This window comes from Mesoplodon mirus (genome assembly GCF_964341445.2).
Source record: "Mesoplodon mirus genome assembly, chromosome: 8".
NCBI lineage: Eukaryota > Metazoa > Chordata > Mammalia > Artiodactyla > Ziphiidae > Mesoplodon > Mesoplodon mirus.
In genome coordinates, this window is record NC_138984.1 from 445,430 (window position 1) to 459,216 (window position 13,787).

Below are 13,787 nucleotides of genomic sequence, written 5' to 3' on the forward strand. Positions count from 1 at the left end.
TAAAAAAGAAGAAAAACCCAATCAGTATCATTTCATGCCTACATGCTGACCTAAAATAACATTTCTGTTAAGCAATTAAGCAATGCATAAAAGATACATGCTTAGTTCATCTTAGTACAATTTCAAATCTCAACTTAAAAAATTGTCTATAGAGTTGAAGGAAGATCTGTCAGACGTACAAAGTAAGGCCCCACTTACAGTGGTCTCTTTCAACAAACTTCGCTAAAGAACAGCTTCCAAAGTAAAGACTTCGTGTATCAGGAGTGGTGCATTTGTGAAAAGTAGCCAGGAAACAGTCATGTCTCTTGCTGCATTCCTAGCTCAATGGAACCGAGCCCCACCAAGGGTGAGGCAGCCCACTTAGAGGTGGGATGCTGAGAATCTAGCTTCACAGACCAAGAGAAAGAAGACTGAGAGTGAGAAAGGGGTCACGGCAGAAGCCGCTGAAGTGTCAGTATTCCTTGATAGATGGATACCTGACACGAAGAGATTCAAAAAAGCAAGTATAGTAAAACAGTGAAATCTAGGCTGTGATATACTAAAAATGGGAAAAAATAAAAAAAGATACAGCAATTGATTATTAAATGTACAAGGCAAGATTTAGAATAGTATTTCCTTTAAGGTTACCTTTTGTAAATATATAGTCACACAGGCAAAAAGAATATTCACAAAACGCCAAGCAGTTATTCTGAATAATGCAATTATGGCTAATTTTTATTTTCTTTTTCACTTATCAAAGTTCCACACTGATAGTTGTATAAAAAATGAAAATCGGGGGCTTCCCTGGTGGCACAGTGGTTGAGAGTCCGCCTGCCGATGCAGGGGACACGGGTTCGTGCCCCGGTCTGGGAAGATCCCACATGCCGCGGAGCAGCTGGGCCCGTGAGCCATGGCCGCTGAGCCTGCGCGTCCGGAGCCTGTGCTCCACAACGGGAGAGGCCACAGCAGTGAGAGGCCCGCGTACCGCAAAAAAAAAAAAAAGGAAGAAAATCACTATGACTGAGCATCACAGTAAGAAACACCCAAAGACTTAAAATAAAAGTAAAGAGAAATAATAATCTTGCAATTTTAACTACAAGTTCTGCTTTTCTCAGCATGTCTTTTAGAACCAATTCCTTTCCAGGCTCTGGGCTAATTTTCAAGAGCTGACGTAAGCCGATTTATCAAGTCTGAGAACCCCATAAATTTCATCATGATGAATTATTACAATTTTAAAATTATTATTTGAATGGTCTGCTGGGAATGATCTAGGGAGGCTAAATGGATTGTCATGAATGTTTTTAGAAACAAATTGAAAATCTGAAAAAAGAAAGCTCACAGTTTTAGGATGATTGTTAAATTAGAACTCTGGCTTAATGAATCAAATATCAGTTATAATAAAAATAATGAATCATAAAAATCTTGATTATAAAAGGTTTCAAAACATAAAGCAGTTTCTCCTTATACTGTAGATACATGAAGTGTGATCTCTTACCTTAGACATCTTTAGTGAAGTTTTGTCAATCTGTCTAAAGAAGAGAAAAATACATGTACATCCATACACATATACATTCATATTTAATTTAACATGAAATGATATGTAAAAAGGCTTACGTGAGGCATCAACAGCTTCTGTCTCACTCAGCTTCTCATTATGTCAAATACTTCCCCAGAAATGATGAAATTATCACCTCATTATATAAATTAGATATAAAAAATTAAGCTAATGAAAGCGACCATCTATACACATGTATACATATATACGTTCCATGTCTTCAACAGTACCTTTTTTAGTACTGATTACACGTTAGGCACTAGGGGGCAACTGGAGAAGAAGACAAATTCCCATAACCTCTGGAATTATGTAATTTCCTTTCTCTCTTTGAAACCTTTGTACAAGGAAGGGGTGCCTGTCGGAGCCCATCTGTCTGCTGTCTGCTGGAGACTTCCTGAACTCCTGAGAACTGGACCTTGACACTGGGGCACACAGAGCAACACAACTACACTTACAAGTAAAAGAAAAAGGACTGAAGGCACCTGAGTGCTCGAGAAGTGTGACGATAGTTCGGAAGCCTCGGGAGATGCGGGGTCTGCTGGCTAACCTTTGGTGACAAAGTCAAGAGATGTGAATGCAGTCAAATTTAATTCCTTCTGGTGCTTAGAAACTCATGAGAAAACTTCTTTCACTTTCTTGCCTCCTTATTTCCCCCAGACTGAAACATTCCTGAATACTGCATGCCCCCAAGTTTCCTTTTTGAATGTAAATGTTCCCAAACCACCTCTGAAAAAATGGTTAACCAAGGTCAAGACAGCAGTAGCATTCGTAACTCTAACCCTGTGGTACGACGTCATAGAAGATAAGGATACAGCCTTGGTTCTCCCTCTCGTCCGTCTGGCAGGAACGAGAAGGGAAGAGGGAGAGGAGTCTGTAAACTGCTTCTTACTATGACAGATCATCACTAAAGGCAGGGAAGGAGTACTGGGTGCAGCCTCGTGTGCAAAGGAAGGACCACTTCTGACCAAGGAGACAGGTAAAGCTCCATCTAGGTTGTCCAAAATGCTTCAACCTAGGCAGCAGAATCAAGGCAAGCTTCCAGGACAGCAGAAACGCTAGGCAGCAAGAGAAGCAGAAGATGGAGGGCTCCTCAGAAGGAAGAACCAGAAAGGAACAAAAAGAATACAGTGAACCCTGGAAGAGCCTGGGAACAGAGACCTTGGGTGTGAGGACTCGAGCGGTGACAGGCCCATGTGAGTGTGCCCTCGTCCCCCTGCCTCCAAGATGAGCTCAACAGCCAAGCTGTAAGAGGAGGAAAACAACACCTGGAACCAAGAAACAGTATCGCTATGATGAAGATGCAAGCACAGTAATTCCACACAACTTTCTGGACCTAAAATCCACGATTTTCAAACCCAAACTGCTGTAGCTGAACTAAATGAAAGGTCACAGTAGAGACTCAGAATGTGACATGGAAGACCAAATATAAGAAATCTTAGTGCACAAGGCAAACAGCAGGGAGAGAAATCATGGGTAAAAGACAGCCTCAGAGACAAAATCTAGGAAATCTACCTGTTAACAGTAAGAGTTCCCATAAGTAAAAGGGGAAGATGGAGGAAAAGAAAACAGTAATAACAAAAGAAAAATTTCCCAGGAAGAGCAATCCCAGAGTTTACCTGGGACTGTGTACTACACGAGTGACTTAAGATCTCTTGAATAGAAGGAACATCCTAGGGGAACGCTATTCATAGTCCAGAATTTAAAATATTAAACTTCCCCAGCAAAACCTAAGAGTTGGGGGCAGGAGTGACAGCAGAGAAGTAAAACTTCCAAAAGGGAGAAGGGAGCAGTCAGTTGGAAAGTAGATAGATGGTCCTGGCAGAAGCAGCAGCGGACACGTTGTTTTAAATAATAAAGAGGTAAGTGTCTGATAACGAAAAAAAGAAGGGAAGGTAGCCATTAAAAAAAACTTACTTCCAAATTAAGAGAAAAGTATGGAACAGCAACTTGATCAACCCAGTAAAAATATGGAAAAGAAACAGAAAAATTCAAGAGTATCAGTCACCAGTGTAAATGTGAAAGAAGCAAATTTTCTCCTTAAAAGAGGAGACAGGTTTGGCGGGGGGGCCCGGGTTGGAGGGAGAACAGCAAAAAACCAAGGTATGTTACATGGAAGAAATATGCTTAAATCAAAGTAGCTAAAAAAAATGTTGAAAACAAAGGGACAGGCTAAGGGATACCAAGCTAGTGCAAACAGAAAAGAACAGGGAGAGACACTGTTAATATCAACCCGGTTGGGATTTAAGGAAAGTGTGGTCATGATAAAAGGAACAATTTATAAAGATAAACCATTCATAAACCCGTATCTATGAATACTTACAGCAGATAAATACATAGAGCAAAGACCAGAAAAAATACTATGTAAACTTGACAAAAATACAATTCAAGTGGGAGGCTTTGATAGCTTCTCTCGGAATTGGACAGACTCTGTACACACAGTATGAGCAAGGGCAGAGGTCTGAGACCACTGACACATCTGAATTAACTGGTATAGAGAACGTTGAGTCAATAGACAAAGAAAGGCGACTAAAGGATAACACTTTATCATGTAACTGCTGTGAAGAAAATTTATGCAAAGTTATTTTTACAGTCAGTGTTCTCAGATCATGATCTGTTAAAACAAAGATAAAAAGGAACTCCTAGTTATTCAGAACACTCCTGGATAACCCTTGGATCAAGGGGGGATAAAAGCAAAGCCATAAGTTATCTAGAAAGCAATGGAAAGAAGATAAAAGCAAAATCAGTGGGGCACAGTGAAGTTTCATAGACTCAGATGAAAATTTGGGTTTTACATATTTTCACTATTAAAGAACACCGAAAATAACTCAATAGAAGGATAAATAAAACCAAAAGCTGGTTCTCTAAAACAAATTCCTCACCAGTTCCTTTGAGGAAAAACAAGAAGATATAATCACTGGCACAGGAGACCACATGTATAAAGACGGCTACAAACTAGAAAATCTGGAAGAAATGGATGATTTCCTAGACACTGTAAATTACCAAAATTTAAGCAAGAACTGAAAACCTGACTATAACAAATCCCACTGAACAGGTGAAGAAAGAGTTACCAATGAGGACTTCCCTGGCGGTCCCGTGCTTAAGACTCTGTGCTGCCAATGCAGGGGGTGCGGGTTCGACCCCTGGTCAGGGAACTAAGATCCCACATGCTGCATGTCGCGGGCAAAAAAAAAAAAAGATTGGAGAAAAAAAAGAAAGGGACCAGGACCGGACAGAACTAGATCTGAAGTCCATCCAAAACTGAACAGATAACGCCAGCGTCACTTAAGCCACTACAGAAAAAGGGAAAGCACTCCAAGTTATTTTATGAAGACAGCACAACTCCAACAACAAACCCAGACGGAGAAGAAAGAGCAAGCAAGCTGGCTGGCTGCAGGTCAGTCTCACTTATGAATAGAAATGCAAAATTTCTCAATGAAATACTTGCTAGCAATTATATCCCGGAAATGTACCAAAAGCATCTATCAATACAAGCTGTTACAACAAATTAAGGGAGAAAACCATATGTGAATAGATGCTGAGCACGCATGTGGTAAAATCCAACAACCAACTCTAATAAAAACACTAAGTGAGGAAACGGCTTAAATATATTTCCGGAAACCAATGGCAAACGTTATCCTCTCAACAACAGATGCTAAATTATTTAAATTACCATCACTAATTAGGAAAGGATGCCCATTACCACCAGTTATCTTAAAACACTTATGAAAAACTCCAAACATATTCAAAAGTAAAACAAAAGCCACAAGGACCACCCCATCCTCCAGATTCAACAGTTCTCAACTCAGATATTCCCTCAACCACTGTCCCGGATCCCTGATTATGAGTACTAGATATTTCTAAAAATAAGGACTGAAAAGCGACAAGCCATTATCATAAGGAAGATGAGCAATAGTCCTTTAATATAACAAAATATCCAGGGTTCCTATTTTTCTAATTGTCTCTTTTTTTGGTCGTTGTTCATTTGAAGCAGGATCCAAATAAGACCCTGATGTTGCAGTCTCACCGTGATTATTTACTGCTACTCTGGCAGGTTTAGTGAAAATGATTTTTCTGATATGACTGAATACACACCAAAACCCCCACAAACACTTTGGTTAAAAAAGATTCCAGAATATGGTAATTTACTTAAGGTGGCTGCATACAAGACAGGTGTAACTCAAAAGTTCTATTTTGCACTAGCAATGAATACCAAGAAATGGAAATGGAGGGAAAATGCCATTTATAATAGAGCAAAAACAAAACAAATGTAGGAACAAATTTAGAAAGAAAACAGGCCTTGCATGAACCAAATCATTTTTATTTCTTAAATTAGTAGATAAGTGTGGTCCAATCTCAGCTGGACTCCCTAATGATGAGTTTTCTTCTTCTTAAAGGACTAGACAAAATGACTTTCAAGTTCACCTGGAGCATAAATGCCTGAGAGCAGGCTCTTGCCTTACTAACTATCACACGCCTTACTAGCTATCACGCCATCTGAGTTCACACCAACCTGGTGGGGCAGAGGACCATCATCAAAGTGGCTCTGGAGCTTCCACACACCCGCTCCGCACTCAGCTCTGGGCCCCTTGCCTGTACTCCCGACCAACTTCGCGTGAGCACCCTGACAGTACTGCACCTTGAGCCCACGCGTGTGCAGGCCCTTATTCTGCTCAGCAGGCGAGAAGGGGACCATCACTCCTATCGGTTTCCTCCTACTTAAAACCTATCTTGATGCACACATATGGGGAAGTGGAGAATACTATTGTAATATTATTGGAACAGGATGTTAATTCTCAAAGAAACACTTATTTCAACTTTGCTTTAATTTTACCAAGTTTCTCTTACCACAACCTATTTCTTTCATACTCAGGTTGTTTTTTTTTTTTCCTGAAACGTAATTTGGATCCACTACAGTTTTCCAACAGTTTAAGTTATTAACTGACTAATGTAAAATGAAAGTTGAAAGAGAAATGTTGAACTTCTGAAGTGCCTGGTTTTCAGTGAGAAAGCCTTCATCCAGCAACACAAAATGCAAAGCACTGTGATTAGTTTAAACCTTGGATGCAGATCAATCAGATCCCCCAAACCTCAGAAATTAGGTCAAGTGAAAAATTTATGCACTCATTCTAGATACTAGAAACTATTTAAAACTTTTTTTCTCTTTGACCCATGGCTTCCTTCTTCCACAGAGCAATACTTCCACCCCAATCCACAAAGAAGAAATCAACTTTTCTAAAACAAAAGGGGACAAAGAACAGATGGCTAAAACTGGATTCTTGGCAACAGAAACTTGCTTTGCTACTGGCATTTACGTGTATCAGTGGACTGCCCAAAACCACCATTCACTGACATGTCACCCTTGTATTTACATTCATTATCCCCATCCACAAACGACCCTGCAAAGTAGGACCCAAAGGTCCATAGTCCCTTATCCAGAGCCCTTGGAACATCTGGCATTCAGAGCCTTTGGATTTGAGGTCCATGTACAGTATACCACACTCTTAACAGCATGAGGGCTGCACCCCACGATCAAATGAGTTTTCTCTAGTGACAAGTATGACGATGAGCACAAAATGAGGTAAGACTATACAAGTGGCTTCACCCCAATTCTGCGGGCCAAATGAGCTTTGGTGTCCCCTTCTCTCTGGAGAAAAAACAAAGCCAACTTTTCCTTTTCCAGCAGTTTCTGTCTTTCGAGTTGAGTATAAAAAGGACCTGAATCACATTTATTAAAGTCCACAGAGGGAGGTTCCCGCCCATCCCATCCCCATTTCCCTAGGTCACCCTGCTAGTTCAAGAGCAGTCAGAACGCAAATCTGATTTGACTGAAAAGCCCTTGTCCTTTCCCTGGGCTGCAGTGCTCGCTGAGAGATCAAGACGAAAAACGGGGAAGAAAAAAAAATCAGGGTAACTTTATGGCCGAAGAGACCACTGCCGTAATTCATTGCGAGTTAGGAGGCTGGGCGGTGCAAAGAAAGCCTAAGTGGGAGCTACCAAAACCGAAAATAACGAACCTTAAATTACAAACACCAGGAAAGCAGCCTGCACGACCCCTACACCATCATACACCTCTCCTTACGATGGCAAGGTTGCTTTGGGCATTAAGCTTGTCTTGAGGTATTATAATGATCTGAGTCGTTCAAAAGATACCTGAAAACCTGTTTCGTGCTGATCACCGTCCTAGACAACAAGTAAGGCTGGGCAGGTCCACACACCACTGCCCCTCACAGGACAACCACCGCACGGAACAGCAGAGGCTGACAACAGGCGGACACCTATTTCAGGGGGAAGAAGTCTAACCCTGGCGCAGTCCTGAATAAGAGAGCAGGAACGAGGCAAGCAAACGGTGGAGGTAAGCGGGCTCCAGGCAAAAGGCAGGATCTGAACCAAGGCCAAAGGTGAGAAAGACCACAGCAGTCGGAACTGTAAGTCAGCGCGGTTGGGTCACGCGTCCACGTGTTGGGGACACAGACAAGGCAGCGAGGCACCGACGAAAACTGAGGCCGTAAAGGTAACAGGCGGTCCTGCGGGCCTTACTGAGCCACGGCAGCCACAGATCAGCCCCATCTCGGGCCTTCAGGGGAACGAGGCCTCCCCGGCGGTGCCGCCCGTCCCTCCGGATTCGGCCCTGCGCGGGGCCTCCCCTCCCCTCCCCTCCTCTCCCCTCCCCTCCTCCTTCTCCTCCCGCTCTGTGTGCGGCCAGGCGGGGCCTGCTGAGTGGAGCGGGCGGCCAGCGCCCCGCGAGCTTCCTCTCGGCCGGGAGCCGGCGAAGCGGAAGCGCCCGTTAGCGCGACCCGCACCGTCCCTCCCAGACCACGACCGCCAGCGCACGCTCCAACGTCCCAGGCCCATCATTGACCACGCCCCACGTAACTCCCACCGGGTGAGAAGGGCCACTCGGGTTCGCCCGGGACACACCCCGCCGCCACCGCCAGGGCCCGGGGAGCGGGGGCCGGGACCCTGTAGGGCCCAGAAGGGCGGGGGAGGGGCCGAGAGAGCGGGAAGAGCGCCGGGGTATGGGGGGATGGGGGGAGATCTGGGGAGGGCCCAGGATGCCGGGCCGGCCGCCCCTCCCCCACGCCGTGAGAGTGGCCCCGCCCGCGTCCCCCCCGGAGCGGACAGACCACCGCCCCGAGCCGGCCACCGCCCCTCTGCGTCGGCCCACAGCTCGCGCCCCGACGGCGGCCGAGACCCACGGCGAGATACTCACCGCGGACGCACCGAAGAACAAGCGCCGACCGACCGCGCCGCGGATCCGCCCAGGACCGACCGCAGACTCGCGCCCCGCCCCGCGCGTGGGCGGATTGCGTCAACGCGTCGGTCCGCCCCCTTGCCAACGCTTTCCTCCCCGCCCCCATTCGCCAGCTTCCGAGTGCGCAGGCGCAGGCTCGTCCGCGGTTTCCGCCTCTGCGCAGGCGCCGTGCCCCTCCCACGGCGGTTGGCCATATAGAGGCCGGGGGTGGGGAAGAGGTCAAGCGTAGCCTCTTCTCCTTTACCAAGATGGCGGCTCGTCCCTGTTTCGCCACAGTTCCTACCTTATGAGCTTCGTTTCCTTACGCTGATAAGAGTGGAACAGGTAATGTAATTCATTGCTTTGTGAATAACTAGAATGGGGGGAAGAGCGTTTCTTTAGATGGAGCTAAATGACCGGTGAGAAGAGAGGTGGACAGGGGGGCATGTGGCGGTTAAGAGTTCGGAACGACCACGGGGAGGGGACCTTTCGCCTCTGGTCCTCTCCTCCAGGAAGATGGCGGCAGCACCGAGCAGGGAGTACCGGAGCGGGACCGGGGAGGGACGGCGAGCCGCCGGCGGGGCTGCTCTAGCCCCGAGCCGCCGTCGTCTCGGTGGTCCGGGCCTCGCCTCGATTGGCTGCTGTGGGTCACGTGGGGGTCGGCGACTCGTGCGCGGACCATAGAGTTGGGCGCCTGTCCCCGGGGACGTGGCCTTCGTGCGCCCGAGGCTGGAGCCCGCGCCCGACGGGGAGGGGGGAGGGCGGGCGGCCCCTCGCTTTCGCTAGGTGAGGCCTGGGGGCGCCTCCAAGTTCACTGCGGCGGCGCGGCTCGGGGGCGGGAGGGCGACGTGACCGGCGGGGGCGTGACCGGCCCGGGGCGTCCTTCCCCCCTCCCGCGGCCTGCAGGCCCAGCAGCTGGCCGATGCTTGCTGGTAGGCTGGGCGCAAACGCCCTCGTACAGGAAGCCTTTCTGGGTTACCCACGACTGGCAGTAAACACGGCTCTGGAGTCTCTCCTGGGCGGCCGCGTAGGGCGCCTGAAGCTCTTTGTGACCGTAGGGCATCCTGACAGGGCGTCTTTGGAAAGTGGCGAAGTGCTCAGGGCCGGGCGTCCTCTCCCCGCCAACTCAGGAGGTGGGGAAGTCGGCCTGTGGGTGGTGTCCGGGCACCACGTAAAACCAAAGGAAAACTGACCTCTGTGTTTTATTAAGCAACGCTATGGTCAGATGAAACGTCCAAAGGAGTGTAGATGAGTCTTAGAGGAATCTTCAGGAGCAGGATGAGCTGCGGGGTTTCTTTGTCCTCAGCTGCAGAGCTGCCGAAAACCCTCAGGCGTTGCTTTCACCTGCGCTTGGGTGTCTGCCGCAGAACTAAGGACGGACGGGCACTCTCTAGGCAGGTAGCTTTCTTGAGGCCCTGTTAACACGGGGTGCGTCACAGTAGGATTTTGTCTGAGGCGACTGGTAGTGCTGTTCTACAAAAGAAGCTCAGTGTCCTTTTATGGGAGCGAACCCGGGCTAATGAGACGTTGGATGAAGCCTAGTGCTCAGCTATCAACCGATCACTTTGAACTCTGAGCAACCCCAGCTACCCTTGTGAAGTACGCTTAATATTAGGATGTTCGGACGCAGTGTTAAAGTGGTTGAGAAGGCGTTTGGTTCAGAGTGGCTCCCGTCATTTGAACTCCCAGTTCTCTGGATCTGAGACATCAACCCCCCACCTGTCATGAGAGCTTTAGGTTTGGAGAAAACGGAACAAACCCCCTCAATCCTTGAAGGACAAAATTTGAAAGCCATTGAAAACAGTGAAGATTAAACTTCCCTGTAACTACAGTTAATTCTGCTGTGTGTCACGTCCCAATTGGGGCTTACCTCCTCTTCTCTAATCAGGCTGAGGTCCCCTGAGTAAAGGAGCAGTGCGTGTAAGGAGAGCGCTCCTAAGATGCCGTTGGCCCACATTCCTGGGGGACCCGCTGGAACCCGGTCACAGTGCCCCCTCCAGGGGGCCAGGCTGACTTCTCAGCGTCCTGATGGGAGAATTTCTTCTTGAATCATCAAGTATTTTTTTTCCTTTGGATTTGTTGTTTGGGGTTTCTGGCGGTCTGATTTTGACCTCATGGCTTTATTTCTTCCACAGTAGAAAATATTTCAAAAAAAATTTTTTTTGGAAATGGCTGTGTGCCAGACATTGTTAAGGGTCCTGGGGATGCAGAGATAAAGAGGACACAGACTTTTTTTTTCTTTTCCTCAAGCCGTTTATGGTCTGGTAGGGGAGATACACTTGTAAAGGAAGAGATTATGGTGATCTGAGTGCAGTAATGGAAGTATGTACAAGGAGTGGAGGTAGGACAGAGGGGGCAGTGATTACCCGTTGGAAAGTCTTCACAAAGAATGTGGTTCTGAAACTGGGGTTTAGAAGATGAATAAGAGTTTTTCCAGGTGGAGTTGGCAGGATGGGCTATTCTAGACAAGAAGACTAGCTTATGCAAAGGGAACAAGTGACAGCTCTCCACTTAGGGGGTGGCATATATGGGCAAGAGGTTGAGAATTTGGTACACTGCTGGCATCTCAAGGTGAAGGACTTAATGCCCTAAGACACTGACTTGGACAGCATTTCAAATGATTACACTGTCCACCAAGATGACTTTGTGATCTTTAGTCACAAGTGGATCAGATAGACTCGCCATTAATGCTTGGCAGCTGAAACTTATTTACCTAAAGGGCTTGAGCAGAGAACACTTTTTAAAGTACAGAGTGATACTTATATTTGGTATGGCCCATTCAGCACGCATGCATCTCGCAGGGCTAGTGATCATAGGAAGGCATTTCCCTTTTCTATTAAGAAATAACCAAGCTCCTGGAAGCCTGGAAGAAACAGCACACAGCTGAACTCTCAGTTGCTGACTTTTGGTGGCAAAAAGTCCAAGGAGCATGTTGTCAAACTTTTTGACCAAGTATAGAAAGACAGCCAAAGAACCTTAATGTGTCAGAATGCCTTTTCTCCTGAATTATGAAGGCACCACAACATTGAACATTTGAAAGCCAAGAAAAGAACTAAACTTTCTTCAGTGTGTAACATTTAAAAACTTGATTACACAAGTTACTTTGTGGTAAAGCAGGATTTTCATTTATTTTTTTCCTTTTTGTATTTCTAATATCAGAGACATTTTAGAGGTGATATTCCTAGTCGGCCACTGTTTTACCCGGTGAGGTAAAGTTCCTCAACTATCATTTAAGACAAGCCAAACTTGTCTCGGTATCCTGTCATGTTAGTCATCTTGTTGATGCTTGCTGTTAATTTGATAACAATGCATTGGCCATGCATGCTCTCCCTTAATACTGTTTATTGGCGCTCATTTGGATTTTAACATTAAAACTTAATTTTATTTCAAATCAAGGTTATATCTTCATATACTTTTTTAAAGATCAAGTAAATCTGGAAAAGCTTGTAAGGAAGAAAAACTGTCAGTTTCCTTTCTCCCATCATGTCTCCTCCCCTGCAGAACACCCACGTTGGTCTCCTAGCTGTTGGCTTTGGTCTTTGCCTCCGTCTCTCACATCCATGCCTGACTTGCTCACTTCCTGCCCTTCCCTCCCCTGTCCCACACATTGTCTCTCCACTCGACCCTGAGAGCAGATGTGACGTCTCTCACTTTCTTTCACCCCTCTGCCTTCGCCCTGCAGACAAATGCATGGCTGCCCAAAGCAGGTGCACCTTTAATTTGCTTGTCAGGTATTTAGTGTTTATATTCTGACTACTGGTACCATTCACAGTTGGGCCAAATGGTGTGATGGGATTACTTTTCCTTTCCTGGAGAAATTTTTGTTTTTCCTGAAGTTCTTATCGGTGGTTTTTGTTGTTTTCTTAGTTTTATATGCATTTGCCACTAAAAGTCAACCCCAAATTCACTAGTTGTCTAAATCTCCTTTCAAGAAATTCAGTTCTTTTTATCTGAGCAAGTTCAGTCGGTGCAGACCTCCAACCTCCTGGAATCTCACTTCAGATCTCACTGCCCTCAGTTCCCTGGAACCCATGTCTTTCTCTTTCTTGATTTTTTTTTCTTTTTTCTTTTTTTTTTTTTACTCTCTCATTTTGATGGAGCACTTCCTCAAGGAGTTGCCTGGGAGATAAAATTTTGAGAGCCTGGATGTCTGGAGTGTGTTGTTATCCTGCCCTTATACCTGTGTTGAGAGGTTGGACATCAGTTTGCCCCTCTGTCTTCCATCCCTCAGTGTTAGCCTTGAAGTGTTAGAGCTTTCTGATTCTTGAGCTTTTATATGTGACTGTGTTTTCTTTTTTGAAGCTTGAGGGATTTTCTGTGAAATTCAGAGCACCCAGTGCAGTGATGTCCCTTGGAGTCTGTTTTCATCTAGTGTCTTGCCTGCCCTTTGGGCCCCTTTATTTTGGAAACTTCTGTTCTTCAGTGCTGGGCATTTTTCTTGATTTATTACCTTCATATCTTTCCATTCACTTTCCTTCTCTTTCTAGAATTCAACTATTGGACCTTCTGGATTGACAGTCTGATTTTCTTAGGTGTCCCATTTCTTTCTGGAAGACGTTCTCAACTTTATCTTTTAGCCCTTCTATTGAGTTTTTCTCTCTTTATTTCTAGGAGATTTCTCTTATTCTTTCTGTTCCTATGTTATAACCTCCTGGTTTTGTTCCATGGATATAGAATCTCCTCTTATCTCTCTGAGGACATTAGTGAGTTTCAAAGTTTTCTTTTCCCCAAAGTCGCTGCTTGCTTCTGGCTGCTTTTTGTGTTGCGGTTTTGGCTTTCATATCAGAGCCTTTTCTGGGCTATCCGGTGATGTTTGCTTGCCCGCTTACATGTCAGAGGGACTCGGAGTTTGTGGTTGGTTGGGCTTGCCAACTGTGACCTTCTCTGTAGAGGCATCTGGCTGGGCCATTTTCTTACAGCACCCTGTCAGCTTCTTCAAGTCTCTTTGGGTTCTCCAGAGAAATACCTCCCAGCCTCTTGCCTGGGGGCCAGGTGAGGGGAGAAGGCCACAATCTTAGCAAT

The 13,787-nt window shown here is 46.0% G+C and overlaps 2 protein-coding genes across 5 annotated transcripts in view; one reads left to right on the forward strand and one right to left on the reverse strand.

Moving 5' to 3' along the window:
- Positions 1-8,982, reverse strand: part of SEPTIN2 (septin 2) — a 33,797-nt gene extending 24,815 nt beyond the window's left edge. The window contains exons 1-2 of one of the 3 annotated variants that reach the window (XM_082630645.1): positions 8,745-8,982; positions 1,475-1,508 (exon numbers count right to left, since the gene is read on the reverse strand). In XM_082630645.1, coding sequence (XP_082486771.1) covers positions 1,475-1,508; positions 8,745-8,980 — 270 coding nt within the window. In that variant the 5' untranslated portion in view covers positions 8,981-8,982. Of the gene's footprint in view, positions 1-1,474; positions 1,509-6,044; positions 6,080-8,744 lie in introns of those variants that run through there. The other 2 variants (XM_082630647.1, XM_082630646.1) reach the window with 2 other exon arrangements.
- A 36-nt stretch (positions 8,983-9,018) lies between these two features.
- HDLBP (high density lipoprotein binding protein) overlaps positions 9,019-13,787 on the forward strand; it is a 67,828-nt gene continuing 63,059 nt past the window's right edge. The window contains exon 1 of one of the 2 annotated variants that reach the window (XM_082630644.1): positions 9,019-9,110. The gene's annotated coding sequence lies outside the window, so the exon portion shown is untranslated. The remainder of the gene's footprint in view (positions 9,111-13,787) is intronic. The other variant, XM_082630643.1, reaches the window with a different exon arrangement.